The sequence below is a fragment of the Fundulus heteroclitus genome, chromosome 19 (assembly GCF_011125445.2).
Source record: "Fundulus heteroclitus isolate FHET01 chromosome 19, MU-UCD_Fhet_4.1, whole genome shotgun sequence".
NCBI classification, from domain to species: Eukaryota; Metazoa; Chordata; class Actinopteri; order Cyprinodontiformes; family Fundulidae; genus Fundulus; species Fundulus heteroclitus.
The window spans coordinates 21,571,677-21,590,916 of record NC_046379.1 but is presented as its reverse complement, the minus strand read 5'-3'; the positions used below and the strand labels follow the sequence as shown (position 1 = coordinate 21,590,916).

Below are 19,240 nucleotides of genomic sequence, written 5' to 3'. Positions count from 1 at the left end.
ATTTACTTGTGTATTATGAATAAGAACAGATCACCGTGATTATACAATGTTGAAAAAACATTTTTTCACATTTTTTGGAACTTAAAAACACTGTCCTGCATGACAAAATACATCAAACAGACAAAAATTAAGAAATGATTTTAATTTTTCCACACCTGAAGCTTGATCTAATTAAAACACAGCACCCCCCGTGGACAAATTATGAACTGCATATTTTCAATTAAACGAAGTACATGTTTTTTTTTATATAATTGTTTTATCATTCTCTTCCTTTTATCTCCTCTTTCTTTCACCTTTTGTTTTTTTCTTCTTGTTCTTCCTTTCCTCCCCTACCTTCCCATTGTAGTGTCCATACCATTTGAGATATTCCCCGCATGAATCATAATAAAACTTTTCACATTCATAAATCAAGCGGAGCACTATGGCAAAAGCAGTACTGCTCCACTTGTGAAAGTCAAATCTGATGAGCTCTTTTTGGCATTAAGACAACAATTTTTATTGCCACATAGGACACTGGAAAAAAAAAAATTTATTATTTTTTAAATAATGATAATGCATTTAGCCACAGGGCTGGACTAAATTGTTCGGCAGGCCAGATGCGGCCCGCGGGCCGTATGTTTGACACTCCAGAGCTAGAGGCTGCGGGGGGGGGGGGGGGGGGGGGGGGGGGGGGGGCGGCTTGGAAAGCAAGCTACCAGTACAGAGAAGCAAGCACTCATGCATGTGTGATATTGCTGCCTCGTGGTACTGTGGAGTACAGTACCACGAGGCTTCAACAGAAGCTTTCTTCTCGCCACTCTTTAATGGAAGTCTGATTTTAGGCGTGCATTATAGCTTCCCTGTCAGCTGTGGATCTGCAGCTCCTCCAGTGTTTCCATGGACTTCAGTTTGTTTTTCTGTGGTAAACGTTTAAACTTGACAGGTTGGTCGCATTTGATTTCAAGCCTGAAGTTCAAACGCCGAGGCAATAATAATTAAAAATAAAACCCTCAAGACGAACACATTCGTTCATAAACTGATTACAGATTTTATTTTATTAAAAAGAATTTAAGATCACAGAAAAAAAAAACAGGCTTTTAGAGTATGTTAGGACAACTGATGTCAACTGCACGGCAGAAAAAAGATCCAATCGTCTCTTGATATATACAGCGAAACCGGTTGAAAAGTGATTGTTGACCCAAAAGAGGGCGAGTAAAGGTATGGCTGAGAACATTCAGAACACATTCAAAAAAAAGAAAACACACATCTGCCAGACAAAAAGATCCATCACTGCACTGGATATGAACGATGATCAACAACAGAATCTAGAACATCTCGGATCCATTAACACTGAATGCGGGTGCAAAAAGAAAAACAAAGGAAGGAAAGCGGCTCGTTTTTGACCTGTTGGGATGATGGAACGGGCACAGATATTTTCTGCTGCGATGCTCGGGTGTTAATTACAATCAGACGATACAGCGCCTAGAAGCTGGTTTCCATGTTAACCGCCTTTACAGGTGAGGTGGGGGGGAGGGGGGTGGAATATACTTTAAGTATGTAGGCCACAATTTGGCAACAAACATGATACGTATTCAAGAAAAAAAAACAAAAAAACTGTACAAACAGACAAAACACACTTGATTTAAAACTTTAGTACTAAAGCTACCGAGTTGAAAATATGTTTATTATATTTTTTTTAAAACGTTTTTTACTTCAAAAAGCTGTTATTTAGAGAGTGTGTGAGACAGCGGGGGGGATTTTCTTCGCTCCTCACAGTCAAACGAGCCTCGATACGCTCGGGTCGGCGCGTTAGCGTCCTCTGGGTCAGCTGGGAGCTGTTGATCTCTTGTTTAGGTGTGTCGCTACTCGGCCGTCACCAACACTGATACTTCACACACACACACACACACACACACACACACACACACACACACAGGTCACACACCACGCACAAGAGATGGCGAGCAGACAGCGGGCGAGAGGCCAGTGATTAACAGCGAAGAAGGGGAACGTTTAGGAGGGACATCCTGTTTACGTTTGATCCAACCAGAAGGACTGAAGTGCAACATCAAAAAGGGGGCGGGGTTCTGTAAAAACTGGGCCGGCCGCGGGGTTTAAAAGCCAGAGCGCCATCGGGACGACCACTACCGAGAGCTAAACCGACAGGCTGCAGAGGAAGAGGAGGGAAAAAACACGAATGGGACGAAGTTCTCGACTAATTCTGACTGCAGAGCCTCCGGTCTGCGTGACGCAGGGGGAACGGAGTGGACCCTCTCTTCCAGATGGGCTCCAGCCGGCGCCGATCCACTTGACGAACCTCCTTCCATCGTGTCTCAGAGAAAGATAGACATACTTTAACACTTTAAGACAGAATTTGATTGTTGGGTGGTCCGGGTTGAGCCGTCCCGGACCACCCCCTCTCTTCAGTTTACTCCTCGTCAGGAAGCTGGACTCGTGGTTCGGACACGTTCCGGATCAGAACATGGGCATGGTGAATCCCTGGAGGACAGACATGCAATCGAGACAGCGTGAGGATTACAGAAAAATAAAAATAAAATAAAAATCAAAGCTGCCAGAGTAATTCTTATGCCAACAAAGATAACATTAGATAAAAAATGGCTCTAGATCTATGAAATTAAATATAAATAAATAAAATTCCTGAGTAAAAAATTATTTCTGAGTTAATGGCCATTTATCTTATTTGTCCTTCAGATTTTAGTCATTTATCAACTGACTGTTTTTTTCCCAATCCTTGATTTTTTTCCCCCCACTTAATTTTTTTTCCTCCCTTCATTTTTATTTTCCTAAAGTAATCTAATTTATGCCAAATATCATGCAATTATTTTCTGAACTGATTAATTATATTGTGCAACATGGAAAAGATAATATCATGATCAGAAATTCTACTTTAATACCAATAAATTATACAGAATAAACAGCTATTAAAATAACTAAAAACTATTATAAAGCATATTGTCATAACAAATGTATAAAATATGCATTTGGTACATATTGGGAAAATATTAGGTAAGAAATAAGAAAATAACTTAAAAAATAGAAAATAAAATATAATTATTCCACATTTTATGAATCCAAAACTTATTGTTTTTATAATTTCTGTTCTGTTTGTTGGTACAGTAATTAAGCTTTTTATTTGGGCCTTTTTTTCTTCATGATGGCAGCATTCAAAACTAAATGAAATATAAACATTACACAACAATTAACAACACTCATGGCCACCAAAGTAAAAAAAAAAAAAAAAAAAAAGAGACAACTTTTATATTTCCCTACATATTGGTCAGAAATGTGTGACCTGAAGTCAGAAATTAACAGCTCAGCTATTGACCAACTTCAGTAAAAACTGTCCCAGCCTATCACTTTAAATGAAGTAAATGAATTTAATTCTGCACAAGTTGTTTAAATAAAAATGAAATAAAACATACCGACTCATCTTCTATCATTGCTGCAGAGTCGAAGAAGTCTGGTCTTAATTCGGCTCTTTCACGTCTGTTCCTTGATGGCGGCTGGGAAGAAAAAAAAAAACTTGATTATTTCTGGAGTTCCTTAATGGTAAAATCAGGGACAAGATTTTATTAGTTTTTCTAAAAAAGTAACAAATTTAAGGTAAACAGCAACACCTCGGTAAAGTGTGCTGGTACAGCAGCAAAGCTGGTTTATGAAGCTGAAGGAAACAAACAAATAACAGAGAGGAAGAGTTTTAATGGGGCCTTATGAGATCAGGTATTCCCCACGCTTTTCTTTCTTCATTACTTTAATTTACTGCTTTACAAAGCAAACCCATTTTTCTCACCTAATAGCATCACATTAATATTTGGAGTCAAACTAAGGACTTCTAAATGGCTTAGAGACCCATCTGTCTGCAGATGTTTGGTTTAATTAAAAGTAAAGCTAGTCAACGCTGTTCATGGATCGGATCCAGACCAGTCTCAGATCCGTGTAAAATCAGCCTGAAGGGTAAACTCTTCTCCATAATCAGGAGTTATTTAATCAGGGTTCCCACACCTTGGTGAACGTCAAATTCAAGGACCTTTCAAGGACTTTCAAGGGCCAATTTCCTCAAATTCAAGGACCACAGGTGGCGGCATTTACCTACTGTGACCACTGAATAGGTTATCATATTTTAATACAATGCAAATTCAATAAAAGACTAAACGGCATAGAAGTTGTTGGGTCAGAAGCAATGCAAGAAAGTGGACTTAATTTATAGCCTACATTGATATCGATCATATTAATATAGCCTACAATTATATCCACAGTACATGGCTATACCATACTACATTACATATAAGATGTACATTAGCCTACTGTTTCATGGAATTTTATGGAAAAACATGCAGCATTGAGATGTTCAGAATTATATAATTTTGTTTCACTTACTTTCATCTTTGATTAAGCTAGTTTTTGACTTTGACTCTGAAAAGTCGCTAAATATAGCGACAAAGTCGCTGAGTTGGCAACACTGCGTGAATGTAACCTATTGGACGAACGTAGGCCTAAACCGTAGCCTACCAACTAACGAAGAAGAGCGAACGTACTTTTGCAAATTAAAAGTCTGCAGAATCAACATAATTTTAAAAGATCGTATGGCAGTAAAATAATGACACATGAGTCGTCATCCATGCGAACTTTCAACCCCACAAAAACATTCAAGGACTTTCAAGGACAAGGTGTTTTTTGGCTGTTTTCAAGAACTTTCAAGGGCCTTGAATTTATTTTTTCAGATTCTCAAACTTTCAAGAATTTCAAGGAGCCGTGGGAACCCTGTTTAATGCAGACCAGCTTATTTCACAGGTCTGTCCAGGACAAAAAGTCCTGTTTACACCTGGCTATGAGCCGCTCCGGGGCGAAAGCGACCCAAACGAGTCGCGTTCACTGACCAGGTCGATCACCATGGTATCTTCAAACTCCTCGTTCATGTCCTCCAGCTGGCCCCGCGACGACATCATCACGTCTTCAAAGATGGGCTCTGCGTCGTCCTCCATCAAGCCGCGGCTGGAGGAGAAAAGGCCGCTTAGACAGGACCGGCGCTTCAACTTAGGACAAGCAGGAAGACGGGCTTACACAGTCTGCCGGACGCCCTGATTGCTGCGCGACTTGATGTAGTTCATGCTCGTCCGGTCTTTCCTGTTCACCTCCTCCATCTTCTGCTGGCCGAGCCACGACATCTGCATCTGAGGACTGCAGGACACAGAGAGAGACTCAGCGCTACTGAAACAAGCCCAGGAGCAGCCGCTACAAACAGCAGAGTTTCTACGTTATTAATTCATCATCTACGTTATTGATGAACGGTAAGGAAGCAAACGCACTTGTGGACGTAGTCATTCTCCGACCCGGGCTCTGAGTCCGGGTCGGGCATGTGTTCTGCGGGTCTGTTCTCCCGGAGGACGGTGGAGGTGAGCTGAGGAGTCTGGAGCGCGCTCGGCGTCTGCAGCGTGTCGTTCCTCATCATCCAGGAGCCCTCCACGCTGCTCTCCTCTGAAAACGAGCCCAAAGGTCTACGGTTAGGGGGGGGGGGGGCCGTTAGCTTAGCCTCAGCACCGTGAACGGCGCCGCCTGCCTGCGCGCTCACCCTCGATGCGCTTCTTGTGCAGCGGCGGCCGTCCCTTCTTGCTGCGCACCGAGCCGGTCTTGCTGCTGGAGCCCGACGTGACGGACATGTGGTCCTCGTCGCCGCCCGTCAGCAGGCTGTTCCTGTAGGAGATCAGCGGCAGCCACACGTCCTCCCGCCGCTCCGACATGGACTCCGACATGAACTTCTCCAGGTACGAGTGACTGAGGAGACGCCGTCACACACACACAGGATTAAACTCACTATGGGCTTCAGTTTTGGTCGAAACAAGAGAAATGAAAGGAGGGAAAACTTACACCGTCTTTTTGTCTTGCCGTATTAGCTTGGAGGAGAATTCACTCAGGACCTCCAGGAAGGCCAGATTGATGGGAGGAAACTCTGACCCTCGAGGGTTTTGATACTTAAATGCAAACTCAATTCCATCCCTGATGTGAAAAGGAGTGAAAAGGTTAGCAGCGAGCAGAAACAAGGAAAAACACAAACACCTCATGAGCTCTGTGTCTATTTAGCATCCAGCTTTCATCAAACCAATCCACTGATTTCTGGGTTTGTTTGAGATCTGACCTACTGGTTCTAAAACAGCATAAGAACCACCAATCAGAGTCAAGGGATTGACTCTGATTGCTGCATTGCTAAGTCACCCCCCTATTAAAACAGACGGTACATACTTGTGTAGCGTCGCCACAGCCTCTCGGGTCTTGATCTGATCCAGGCCGAAGGTCAGAGCGAAGCGGCGGGCCAGCTCCTTGATGCCGCTCACGTGAGACGACGTGCGATCCAGGTTGGGCCCCTGGTCCTGCATGAGCTCATTGAACAGCTGGAACACAAAGGAGAGGGATCATGCTTGATGTTTGGGACAAGTCGGTGGTGGCAGATCTGAAAAGAGAGGTGAGCCGCTGAGACTTTGAGAGCCTGACCTGCTGCAGACTGAGTATGAGTGTCTTAGCGCAGAGGATCTTGTCCGTCTGCCGCGTTTTACTGAGTGTTTCCTTGATGATGTCACCGTAATCGTTGTAGTACTGAGGCACAGAAAGGAAACAAAAACAAAAACATGTAGAAAAAGGATCATTTAGTGCAGCAAATTCTCAAATCAGCTTCCTTTTATATGAAAACATGATCAATTAACTTTTACTTCCCATTTTGACAAACAAAACAATGACCCTAACGTGGTTTTATACAGATCCACACACCTTCATGTAGTGTTTGAAGATGTCGGCAGCAGCGGGCATGTCCACGATGTCATAGATTATGAGTTTGCAGAAAGCTGCCAGCAGATTTCTCCTTTTGTGGAGAGCCTCGATCTTGTTGGCCTCGTCCTCTTCGTCTCCCTCTGCGGACACGGAGGGAAACGGCTCAGCGGGGGGAAGCAAAACATTACGAACGTGGGCGGGAATATTACGCCGCGTCATCCTCACCCATGCTCTGGTTTTCGTCGTCCTGGTCGATGAAGACGTGATCCAGGACGAAGTTTAGCAGCTCGTTCTGCAGGGTACTGTCGGGGTTGAAGACGAGCGGCTGGAGGCCCTCTCTGCCGCCGCTGACCAGCTGGTGGCTGAAGATCATCAGCAGGTCACAGAGAAGCATGAACGCCTAGAAGGGAGAGAATACCCCGCCCTGAATCAGACCCAAACCAGACACCGTGATGACCAGACGGGGGGACGAACCGCTTCCCTCACCTGCTCTTTGACCGGCGTGTTGACGTTGGACAGACACTGCTGGCACACGGCGAGGAAAGACTTCACCACCCTCCTGAGGGCCAGGAGGTCGTCCTACGTCCAAGACAGAGCCGTGTCATTCGCAAAGTGGGGCAGAAACACTAAACACGTCAGCTAGAAATCAATACAACACTAAAAAGCGCCATTCTGCAGTCAGGAAGTTCCTCCTTTTTAACATTCCAAAAAAAGTAAACAACAAAGCAACCGGACTTGTTTTCCGTAGTTTGAAGACGTTTCGCTTCCTCTACAGGAAGCTTTCTCAATTCAAAAGGTCTGGAGTAATGGAAGCTGAGAAAGCTTCCTGGAGAGGAAGCGAAACGTCTTCAAACTATGGAAAACAAGTTCAGTTGCTTTGTTTTTTACTTTTTTTGGAATGACCATGACCTGGATGACTGAGAACCTTCACCAGCACCTTTTTAACAACGCAACTAATGTAATGAAAGGTTCATGTCTGACTTCACTGCTCTCACGCAGAACGATCAATATCCAGCCCAGCGGCTCAGGAAACGTTTGATTTATTGCTTTTATTCCAGATAAGAAGATAACACATCACTGTGTAATACAGGTCACTTAAATAGTAGCATTTCATTTAAAAACTAAAAAGATTTAATTTTAGATACTACTAGTATTAATGGTTGTTCTTACAACTGGTAACCGTAAATAAAAGCACATATAATTAGTATACATAAAATATGTGCTACATTTATTTTATACCATGATTTACTTTCATTCAGTTATTTGATGATGGAAGTAACGATAATCCATCATTTTCCCACACGTGGGGAAAAGTTGCTTTCTGCCACTAATTAGTAGAGTCGATAATCATTGTACCATTTGCAGGAAATAATAACAGCATAAACTTATAGCTGTTAAACTAGTCATCTAGACGATCCTTACATTCTCACGTACAACCCTGAGCCCCTGTCCAAAGGTAAACCTGAGATCTAAGTAGGGAGCGTGATTGTGGGACCAGAGGCGAGCCGAGCACCTTGCTGGGGACGCCCTCGGTGATCTTCACCAGCTGCCACAGGATGGAGTAGTGAGAGCACTGCAGGGCCTGCACAGCGATCTGCTCCGGCATGGAGCCCTGCTCAATGCCCGCCTTCAGCAGCCGGTAGCAATTCCCGAACAAATCCCACCTGGTTAGGTCATGGGCACTGAAGGGGAAAGCGACACAAAGAGGTTTGGGCTCAAGCAAAAAGACCGTCTGACCTTTAAGCGTTTTAGGCTTTAAACATCTGTAGGAGTCAACCGTGAATAATAACCATTCTTAGTTTGACTGACGCAGAAATGGATGTGAGTAGATCTTACTTATGGAAAGCTGTGAGTCGCTTAAGAGTAGACAGAACATTATAGATGTCGTCGTCGTCAGCTTCTTCACCCTGCATGACAACAAAGACCCGAGTGAAATCAATGCTAATCAAATAAAAAGTAAAACACTCATCAGCACTTCCTGAAAAAATACTAAAACGAATAAAGCTAAAGAAAAGGAACAAGGAGTCGTGATTCATTCAGACTCAGAGAGCGAACGTCCGCATTGGAGCTAAGTCGCTTTGCTTTATCGTATGTTTTTCACTGCATAAAGAGAACTGAAAATAAGTCAAATTTAATGTATTACTCCTTGATCTGAGCAGGTAAATAAGATTATCAGCCAATGGAATGAGTATTTTTACGCCTAAAATAAGATAATTTGATATATTGCACTTGAAATAAGATGATGGAGATGAATTGTTCCTATTTTAAGCGTAAAAATCTTATTCCATTGGCAAATAACCTTATTTACTTGCTCAAATCAAAGAAAAATACTCTAATTTCAAGAAATATTTTCTTAGTTTTGGTTCTATTTTTGCAGTTTCCATCTTCAAATTCCAGATTTTCCCAAAACTCAATATTCATTTTTTAGGACAATATCGACCCGAGTACGAAACAGTCGGGTTTTTATCAAACGTCAACTCTATAAATAATTTGTCTTTGAAAAGTAACACCCTGTGTCAATAAGCGCTCTTCTACACATTAATGCCACGTTTCTGCTCCTCCTACAAATAGCGAATGTTCATAGCAGGACGGCTTAGTTCTTTAACAGGAAGTCAAATCGGCATCGGCACTTCAAAGCTTTACAAGAATCAGAGCCACATCACTAGTTGGTAGATGTGTAAATAAAGCATTGAGCTGTGCTGTTTTTTTCGGAGGAAAATAAATGTATTTGTTTTTCTGGGAGCTATAATTTCACTCCTACCTAAAATCTGTGGCGGTATTTTTCACGGCTTTTCAACAAAGCCACCAAACGTGATTTTCAAGCATGCCTCCTTTTCACAGAGAAACAGATTACAGTATCACTATCCCCTAATCCTCCCCCCATCACACCTCCTGCAGCAGCTCTTCCACAGAGTGAGCGAATCGGTCGGTCATCTCGTCGATGAGCTGCGAGCGAGCGATGTCCACGCGGTTCATGATGGTGTACTCCTCAGAGCAGAGGATGCTGTAGGTTTTGCTGCAGGCCTCCAGCACGTCCGTCTCGATGTGCTTCTCCACCACTAAGCGGATCTGCTTCAGCAGGGCGTCCAGGTGCTTCTCCATGCGCCCGGCGCTGTACACGTCCAGGTCGAAGAACTGCGGGATCTGCAGCAGGTTGGCCACTTTCTCTGCATCCGCCTGGTACTGAGAGGGAAGAGACCAGCGTTTCAAATATTAAGAGGCGTAAAGCTTTCAGAGGGACACGGATCCAACACAACTTGGTGTTTGAACAATTAACAAACATCGTTTCATTGGACTTTACTGAGAGGTGATCGGCTGGACCTTTGCGGAGCAGATAAATCAGACTTTGAGCGATTTATATGACAAACATTAGTCTGAGTCGTCTCTCTTGCTGACCCTGTGAAGGCTTACCTTGGATAATAACATTGGAAGGGCCATGATGAAGTGTTCAGTGAGTTTATTCTTGTCGTCTATTTGGGTTTTCCTCTCCTTAGCTGTCAAGACCTGGAAAGGACAAATAAAAACACTCATAGCAACGCTAACCTTTCATTTCCTCTTATTTATTGGATCACATTATTCATTTCAATTTCTACAGTACACAGGGTTCCTACAGCATAAGGCAAGTTAAATTCAAGACTTTTTAAGACTTTTTAATGCCACTTGAAATAAAAAGTTAAGACCAACTTCACGATAAACAAGATAAACCTGGTTGCGACAACTTCACCCAAATGATTATTTTAACATAAACCATTACTTTCTGGCTCAGTAGACATGTTAAAGATTTTGAAAAACATTCCATATAGGAAGAAAGCTAAAAAACACACAAATTACAGATACATTTTTAACAACTACTGAACTGAATTCACAAACTTTGTTTTGTTCCCTACTAAAATAAACTATAAATCAGTGCCAACTCTTTTTCACAGCTATGGTCCGGCCGCAACAGTTTTTATTGGTTCCGCTATCGGGACGGAACTTCGGTAAATTTAAAAATATATATAATTGTGTCAATTATTTTACTGTTTTGTAAGGATTACAAAAATAAAATCCTATTTATGACCTGGTTACAATTTTAAGATCTACGAAAGACTGATTTAAGACATTTTAATGGAAATTAAGGCCTTAGTTTTATATTACAGAATTCAATGCCTTTTAAGACTTTTTAAGGATCCGCAGGAACCCTGAGTACAAAAAGTAAAATTACAACGATATGGGTAAAGACACAACAAATATAGACAAAAACATATGAATATAACAAAATAAGGAAAAAATATATTCTTTTACACCAGTTTTCTAAGCAAAAAGTACATTTGAAATGACCAAAAAGCACCATTAGAGTCAGACATGTTGCCTGGAACAGCAGGAAGCGTCTGCCTGTCGTTTAAAACCAAAAATCAGGGATAGAAACATGTTTCTTCTAGCTGGAATATGTCAAATGGATGCATGGGTGGTTAGTGGCAACACAGAAAAGGATAGAGCGAGCACTTCTGCTGTGCAGGATGATCCTTTGTGGTGGAAAAGGTTCATGAAAGTTTATCAGGTGAAGACGATGGATTTCTAACCGGCCACAAAAAAAAGATGGTCACTCTGATCAAAACAGTCTTTGCTCGAGGATAATGGAAAATAATTGTGTCCTCATCCCTCAGCTTGGAAGTGGTTTTCACCTCCAAGCTGAGGGATGAGGACACAACACGGTCCATTTAATGACCAAAAGGCTGAACAGCAACTAGACAATGGAGGAAAATGTGGTTTTATTTGTCAGCATAAAGTTTCACTGTCATTTTTCCTCCTCAGTGCTTAACATTGGATGCATGTGGATCATGCTGTTGCATAAATAAATCATTGTCCCCTGCATGATTTGCCTCAACTATTTGCTCATGTGGCGAGTCTTTGTTTCCCTGCGTCTGAATTAACTAGAGAGAACTTCACTACTCTAATAATTACTTGAACTTCGCTTGTAATCATCATTAGCAGGATAAGCCTGAAGTCATGGTGTAAATTCACACGTTTTAGAGAGAAACAAAGAGTTTACTGACTTGTAATGCATTGGCAGCAACATTTCTACAGTAAAAACGGTTAAACACGAGTAGCAGTCAGAATGAAGATGTGTGGAAAAGCGAGACGTTCTGCTGCTCATGTCAATTCTGGTACCAAATTCAATTATTTCAGTGACAACTGATAGGAGAAAAGAGAGTAGGGGTGCATTAGATTATCAATGTTGATCAGTACTAAAGCAGACATTGTGTCCACCTGAATCCTGCAAGGATGTTTTTGTCGCAATCAGTGAATCTTAACATAGACGCACTGGGCTCAGTGTACTTTGGTCAGAAAACGCTTAAAATGACCATCGACACACCTCACAGCCTTGTGGAAAGCCTTCCTGGTGGAGCTGAAGCTGCTGTAGCTGCTGAGGGCGAACTAACGCCCAGAGATGTTTTACCAAGCTGCTACAAAACAATGTGCTTATTTGCTTCTTCGAACAAGGTGCCGCTCAATCGGTCCAGATTTTATCCGTCACAGGGAAAGCCCGCATCCAAATCTTCACATATGAGCTCCTTTTTAGTTGCAGGATGTGCAATAATTATTTCCACCCAGGGTGGTCACTGTTGTCATGCACAGACATTAGAGTTTGTTGTTTTGTACAATCTTGGCACCTGGTTTGGCAGTCTGTCAGCTGGAAACAAGGATTAAGCAAATTGTACCCAATTTAGAATAAACCTTGAAGAAAAAAAAAGTCCTGCAAAAGGCAGAGCACATAATTAATTCTTCACATCACCCACTTCATAGTGAATTCCAGCTACTAGCATTGGGGAGGAGATTCAGACATCCCAAGTTTTTACTAGCCAGGCCTTCGTTCAGACAAATTTTAAATGTTATCGAGGCTTGACTTGTTGTTCAGCCTGTTTTAACTGATAGTTGTACATGGATGTTTTGGATTTTATTGTTGCTAAACTAATTATGTGATTGTTTCTGTGTACGTGGGTATTGTCTATGTTTTCTGGTCCCACCTCGCTTTAAGGAGCATTTCCCTGACGGGACACAATAAAGTAATACTTGATACTCTTCAACAAGTAAATAAACCTCAATTTTCTCAATTTCAGACATGGAAATGTCACAAACTATAAGCCTGAGTATAACTGAAAGGGAAAAGCTATGAATTGATAAAAAAAGATAACCCACTCGTTTGCCGGTGCCTCTGCCGACGGGTGGGTGTGCCTCGGCCGCCTGTCGGAGGGTGCAGACTGTCAGCTCTATCAATGCGCTCTCCTGTCTGTCTGACAGCACTACAGAGACAGAAACAGGAAGTGAGGGAAAACAAAATACTAATATTGAGACAATTGTCAGCAATGACCAGAGCTAGAGTTTCATGAAACCAGATTTTATTACATCATTTCCATGCCTGCTGCTTTTCACGCTGCGACGTACTCGGCGTGAAGCAGCTGGCAGGCATTTCACAGAAATCCAGAAAGAACTAGAAGAGAGTCAAAGAGCCGGCCTTACTCTCTTCCCCCTGAACAGGCTCCTCCAGCAGAAGTTCAGTCATGCACTCCCAGTCTTTCAGCAGCTCCTGAGAACTTTCCCACAGCGAGTCAACTAGGTACGCCGCATGCTCATGAAGCTAGACACGCAAAGGCACATGGAGCATTGATGAAGACTTTTAAACGCATAAAGGGAACTTGTTGCTAAAAAAAAATAAACCAGGAGTACACGGAGCCGCCTTACCTCGCTCTCCAAGAAGAAGAGGACCAGCATGCGGATGAGATTCCCATTGGGACTGCTCCTCCCTCTCCGTTTAGCCAGAGCCTCTTCAGCCTGTGGGTCATGGCGACTGAACAACCTGACAGAGATGGAGGGTTTTAGGTGAAAAGCAAAAGGATAAAAAATGTTCTACAATGGGTCAAAGTAAGCGTAGTCGTACGTAGGGGTGGGCGATATATAGAGTATACTCGATGTATCTCAAGTTTCCCTCCGCGGGATAGTTAAAATGACTTTATCGCGACCATCGCATGTAGATTTTCATGGCGAGATTACGCCGCTGTATTTTATTCACTGTGAGTTTAGTTTTTCCCACATGCTGTGAACGCATCACTCGCTCCTCCTCCACACCAGAAAGCGCTCTGGCGCGCACACACAACAACGAACCCGTGCGTTTACTTAACGTTGACGAGACAGCGAGAACTATGGCGACAGCGAGTTTTTCACGCAGTGGAAGGATGTCGAACAAAACGCGGTAATTTACAAAACATGCCGTAACACCATTGCCACAAAAGGTAGCAGTAGCACAAATTTGTTCCACCTAAAACGTCATCCAGTGCAAACTCCTTGTGTGTCAGATTTTTCCTTGGTGTTCCTTTTGGCCGCTGTGATGTTCTGTTTTTTTAAAGTCCAGTGTTGACCATGAAAGAGCTTTAATGTGACAATATTGTAATTTGTGAAAAGTGCAGCTGTGGTGGAAAAAAATGGCTAAAATCAAACATTTTAAATTCATTTTTATTTTGCAATCAATTTTTCAAACAACAAAAAATTGACACGTTAAGATGAGATATGCCAATGCAACCTTAGGCACTATGTGGCTAAAAACATTTGTTATTCAAGGTTATTTGAACATATCGTGATATATATCGTGTATCGTGATATAGCCCAAAGATATCGGGATATTAGATTTTCTTCATATCGCCCACCCCTAGTTGTAAGTACACCAGGGTTGGACTTACTTTCTGTGAAGGAACTCTCCTGCAGCAACGGCCACGGGTCGGTGAGCAGAGTAGACCAGGTGGTAGACGTTCTCACAGTCCTCATTTGACAGAGCGTCTTCGCTGCCCCTGGAGCAGACCACAGCAGCCGGTTACAAACGTCTCATAAATCCACTAGACACACAATCCCACATTATAGTGCATAGTTATGGTTAGTCACCATTATAAACCAAAGCAACTTCTATTCATTTCACATCTCTAGGAGCCAGGGCGTTTAAAGTCCAACAGAAAACAGGTTTTTGCTTTACAAGCTAAAAAGGTGGCTGGGAAAGTTCTTCAGACTTTTTGGACCTCTGTCAACTTACAACCACAAACTTCCATGTTTTCTATTAGGATTGTAAACTTGAACTGCTTCCTCCCAGGACGGCTCTGCATTTATCTCCATCCGTCTTCCCATCCCCACAACATGATGGTGCTAAACCCGTGTGTCAAAGAGGGGCCAAAAGAGCGCCGTCTTCCACAGGTTTTTCTTACACTGTTAAGACTTTTTATGACACAACGGCTTTCTTGCCACACTTCCATTAAAGGCCAGGTTTGTAGAGTGCCTCACTAATAGTGAGACTCTGCATCCCCTCCAGGGTGCAGGTTTCAGATTACTGCTGTTCTTAAATGCCTGGATGGCAAGCGTGGATGGCCAAGTCAGCCATGGTAGGTTTGCAGATCCGTCGTACTCTTCATGTTTTTAGTTTAGCTTTAAATTTCCCCAGAACATGCTGAGCTGTCTGATCTGTGACTTGTTCTTCATGATTATGTTCGTTGACAACCCTCTGAGGCCCTTATGAAACATCTATGATTATACAGAGCCAGGTTGACTATTTACATAATTGTAATAGTAATAATATGATCCATTTTATTTAGAGGTATCAGAGTAAAAGGCCTTTAGATAAGAAGATCATGTATTCTTTGTCTTTCCACTTTACAATTATTTGCTTCTTTGTGTTTGCCAGAATAATTAAATGAATACACCACCTTGAAGCTTGCAATGTGACAAAAGGTGAATTATTTTAAGAGCATTTCATCATTTTCTAAGCTACTGTATGTGCTGGCATGCTGAAAGGCACCAAACTACTCACTGCAGAATGAGTGTGACCAGTCTGATGGCCTCCACAGCGACGTCATACTCCTTGTCCAGTGTCATCGATACAATTCGATCCTGCCAAGACAGCCACATTTAGGCGGAGGAGCAACCACAAAGCACTGGAATAAACTCAGCTGAGCTGCTGTGTGGCGTGAAAATACAGTCCAGCTGGTTGTGTTACCTTAAAGCGGTTGGTAAAAAGCTCTAGCTTGGGGAACAACTCTCTGTTGGTATAAAGGTTCTGCAGAGCCTTCAGGCATTTCAGACGCACTTCTCCTTGCTGCGAACAAAGCAAACATCTCAGCAGGTAGGCCTAAGACTTAAATCCCTGGATGCTCAGAGTTGGACCGACTGCTCACCCTATCATGTAGTGTCCAACCAACATATTTTAGGTAGCTGTCGTTGAGAAACGCATCGCTGTACATCTTCATCCACACTCCGATCTCCTCGATGCAAATGGCTCGGATCTCAGCAATAGCATCCCTAGAAAATACAGACCACCGCACCACGGTTACACATCTGCTTATACCCTTTGATGAAAATATTACACAATTTACGAAAGGGATAAGCTGGACGTTTTACCTGTAGCGATGCACAAAGATGCCCTTAAAGATGGAGTTCATCATATTTTCTATTTCGTCTTGATTTTCCTGAAGCTGAACACAGAAATCCCCAACAGGTCAAAAAACAAGAACTGTTAAATATTGCTCTAAACATTAAGCCACACTGTGGTTTATGTGGAAAAGGGGAAAAACCTAATAATGCCAGACCTTCAAACGCTTCAGGTAATCTACGAGCCTTTGCTTCTACAGAATAACACTAATGTAAGTGGTTTCAATTTTTTTTTAATTTTCTTTAATTTTTTATCTGTTTAAATTCCAAACTAATGGATGGACAGACAGATTAAGAAAGATGGACAAATTGATGAATGGGAGCGACATTTAGCAGCAGGACATTAAGTAAGGCCAGAACATACAAATCCGTTTCCAAACTCATCTTCCTTCATACTAACCCAGACCTGGAAAATTCCTCATTGATCAAATTTCGTATTTTTCAAGACTGTAGGAACCATGTTAACTGACTCAAAGTAATAGGTTGCTACTGCATCTTGTAGGTTTTTGTTTATTTACTGAGTGTTTGGTTTTAGAATCGCTTCAGAGGAAAATAGCCTATCTGTAGGGATGGTTACCTTTCACATTTGAACCGATTCGGTACCCATACCCGGTACCTGGGAATCAATACCAGTACCTATTTTCAGTACTTGTGTGTTTATATAGTAATAAATATTACTTTATTAATAAAATCTCTAAATGTTTCAATTTAACATTTATTTCTCAATATATACCCTTGTTTGGATCTAGAAATCTTATTAAATAATTGATACATTTTAATACATTGCCTGAATCCACAGCACATAAAACAAATTTTTACCAAAACAACACATATCAGAGGCACACAAAGTGAATGAGGTAAATAATGAACTGAAGCTAATAATAAAATTCAGGGAATTGTTTTAGGGTAACATGTTCAGAGAAGGAAAAAAAAAAGTGTTAAAACATTATATTTTAGCCAACTTTGTAATTCTGCGTGGGAAACATTTGCAAAGGCAGCAGAGTCTCTGCTCTGACTGCAGACGAGTCTAACGACGAGGCAGCTGCTGGGCTGGGAGAAGTCTGAAGGTGCTCACAGCAGCACTCGCCGCTCTCCCAAGACAATAACTGCAGAACGATTGGTGCTTTCACCAGAAGTCACCAAAAACAGAAGAAAGTCGCTAGATTTTTTCTTTAGTCACTTTTTTGAAAAAAAAGGTCGCTGGATTCGTCTTAAAAGTCGCTAAATATATCAAGAAATTCACTAAATTGGCAGCGGTGACCAGCAGCTTCCTCAGGTTTGAAGTATTCCCGCCGCTGGCCTTGTACAAATATTGCAGCAAGTGTAATCTGCATCGTATTTTGGAAAGTGGAGAGAGCGCTTTCTATCAGCCGTGCTTTGTTGACTGGACCAGAAACTACTGACGTCATCTTGTGCGTGCAATGCTGTGTTCATTTGGCATGGAAAATCAGCCACTCTTCTACTCCCTCTCCGTCACAATGATGCGTTTAGGTACCAAAATATGATACTGTTTGACAGGATTCAGTCGGTGCTTATAAAAAAAATACTGAATTTGGTATCCGTCCCTACCTATCTGCCTTCTCCCTTTGCACTAAATATTTGATGAGAGTTCGTTGGAAAATCTCAGAAATATTTAAAATGAATCTTAGGCTATATCCGTTCATGCAATGAGAGAAAATGAGTGAAAAGCGAGATCCAGCATCAGCCAACCTCCTTCCTCTTCTGTAGCAGCAGTTCCAGCTTCTCATTGGCCCGTTTGCCAGCGATCTTGTTCCTCTCAGCCTCGTATTGTCTCTGGGTGTTGTCCTGGTGAATGCTCAGGTTCAATGCAACATTAACTAGCGCCGTCATCAGCTTCATTGCTACAGAGACAAAAAAAAAAAACTTATATTGAATATTCAACACTCAAAAGCGTTAGAGCAAATGCTGACATGAAAAACCCTAAGTAACAGAATAATCGTATGGATTTTGCTTACAAAAATCAAGTTTTGCCTGATCACAACCGATTAGACCAAACAGATTTCCATCTCCTCAGCCGTCTGAGAGTACCTGCTAGCGTGGAGGTGTGTCTGAAGGCTCGCACTTGGGAGTCCGACAGTCCAGTAAGGAGGGAAATGACTGTGTCCATCATGTACTCGTCGTAGATGATGCTGTACTGACACTGGCGGATCAAAACGCCGATAAACTCGCAGAAGTTGTAGCGAAACTTTTTCCACATAGGGCCGGGCATAGTTAGAGGATAATCCCCACTGTCCTGTTGACACAAAAATCAAGAGATTTTAACATCTGAACTTTTTCATGGTTTAGATAAACTTATACCGTAATATTTTCGGACTATAAGGTGCACGTAAAATCCTTAATTTTTTTCACAAATTGAAGGTGTGCTTTATATGCGACTACTGTACTTGATTCATGTGATACATACACAATTTTATGTGATACAAAGCGCTCAAAAATCTGTTAAAATGTGTAAGTAACACCAAAGTAAGTAACTTTGGTAAGCAATGAAGCCGCACCGCTCAATGGATATTCAGAGCATTACGATGTAGGTACCAGATCGACTCGGGTCCTGCGCCTTCTGATGACGTCACTATACATGGTTGGTTTAACGTTTGCTCAATTGCGCAAAATATTGTAATTGGTCTGGACAACTTACTAAAGTAATTATAGCGGGGTGTAGGTTTTATTCGAGAGCGGGATTGCGGTTTGTAAACGGACAATTTTACGAAGAAAATCGCCATGGTCCCTGCGCCTCCCGATGACATCACCTTATGGCAACACCACTCAAACAAACTACATAGAGCCCGCGGTCTGCATTTGTAACGAATCAATTTTGTTAAGTTAATTTAGCGGTTTCTTTTTTCTCAAAAGCTTGAACAAATATTCAAGCCATTTTACAAAAAAAAAAATCAACAAATATTTGACAATTGGCTCAATGTTTGGAAGAATATTGTTAACAAAAATGGAAGGGCTAGCCAGACTAATTTATCCAGCATATATCCTAAATGTACCAAATACCACAATAAAAAAAAAAAAT

At 41.9% G+C, this 19,240-nt stretch overlaps 1 protein-coding gene across 1 annotated transcript in view; it reads right to left on the bottom strand.

Moving 5' to 3' along the window:
* Positions 1-1,003: 1,003 nt before the first annotated feature.
* Positions 1,004-19,240, bottom strand: part of stag1a (stromal antigen 1a) — a 61,460-nt gene continuing 43,223 nt past the window's right edge. Inside the window, exons 7-32 of the mRNA XM_012875729.3 lie at positions 18,253-18,457; positions 17,914-18,065; positions 16,174-16,247; positions 15,951-16,074; positions 15,773-15,871; positions 15,587-15,666; positions 14,475-14,582; positions 13,483-13,597; positions 13,261-13,378; positions 12,940-13,043; positions 10,171-10,263; positions 9,649-9,942; positions 8,596-8,666; positions 8,273-8,441; positions 7,246-7,338; positions 6,985-7,159; positions 6,760-6,899; positions 6,487-6,588; positions 6,238-6,386; positions 5,866-5,994; positions 5,570-5,772; positions 5,307-5,475; positions 5,062-5,178; positions 4,878-4,992; positions 3,423-3,503; positions 1,004-2,478 (exon numbers count right to left, since the gene is read on the bottom strand). Of these exons, the coding sequence (XP_012731183.1) occupies positions 2,455-2,478; positions 3,423-3,503; positions 4,878-4,992; positions 5,062-5,178; positions 5,307-5,475; positions 5,570-5,772; positions 5,866-5,994; positions 6,238-6,386; positions 6,487-6,588; positions 6,760-6,899; positions 6,985-7,159; positions 7,246-7,338; positions 8,273-8,441; positions 8,596-8,666; positions 9,649-9,942; positions 10,171-10,263; positions 12,940-13,043; positions 13,261-13,378; positions 13,483-13,597; positions 14,475-14,582; positions 15,587-15,666; positions 15,773-15,871; positions 15,951-16,074; positions 16,174-16,247; positions 17,914-18,065; positions 18,253-18,457 (3,303 nt within the window). The 3' untranslated portion in view covers positions 1,004-2,454. The remainder of the gene's footprint in view (positions 2,479-3,422; positions 3,504-4,877; positions 4,993-5,061; positions 5,179-5,306; positions 5,476-5,569; positions 5,773-5,865; positions 5,995-6,237; positions 6,387-6,486; positions 6,589-6,759; positions 6,900-6,984; positions 7,160-7,245; positions 7,339-8,272; positions 8,442-8,595; positions 8,667-9,648; positions 9,943-10,170; positions 10,264-12,939; positions 13,044-13,260; positions 13,379-13,482; positions 13,598-14,474; positions 14,583-15,586; positions 15,667-15,772; positions 15,872-15,950; positions 16,075-16,173; positions 16,248-17,913; positions 18,066-18,252; positions 18,458-19,240) is intronic.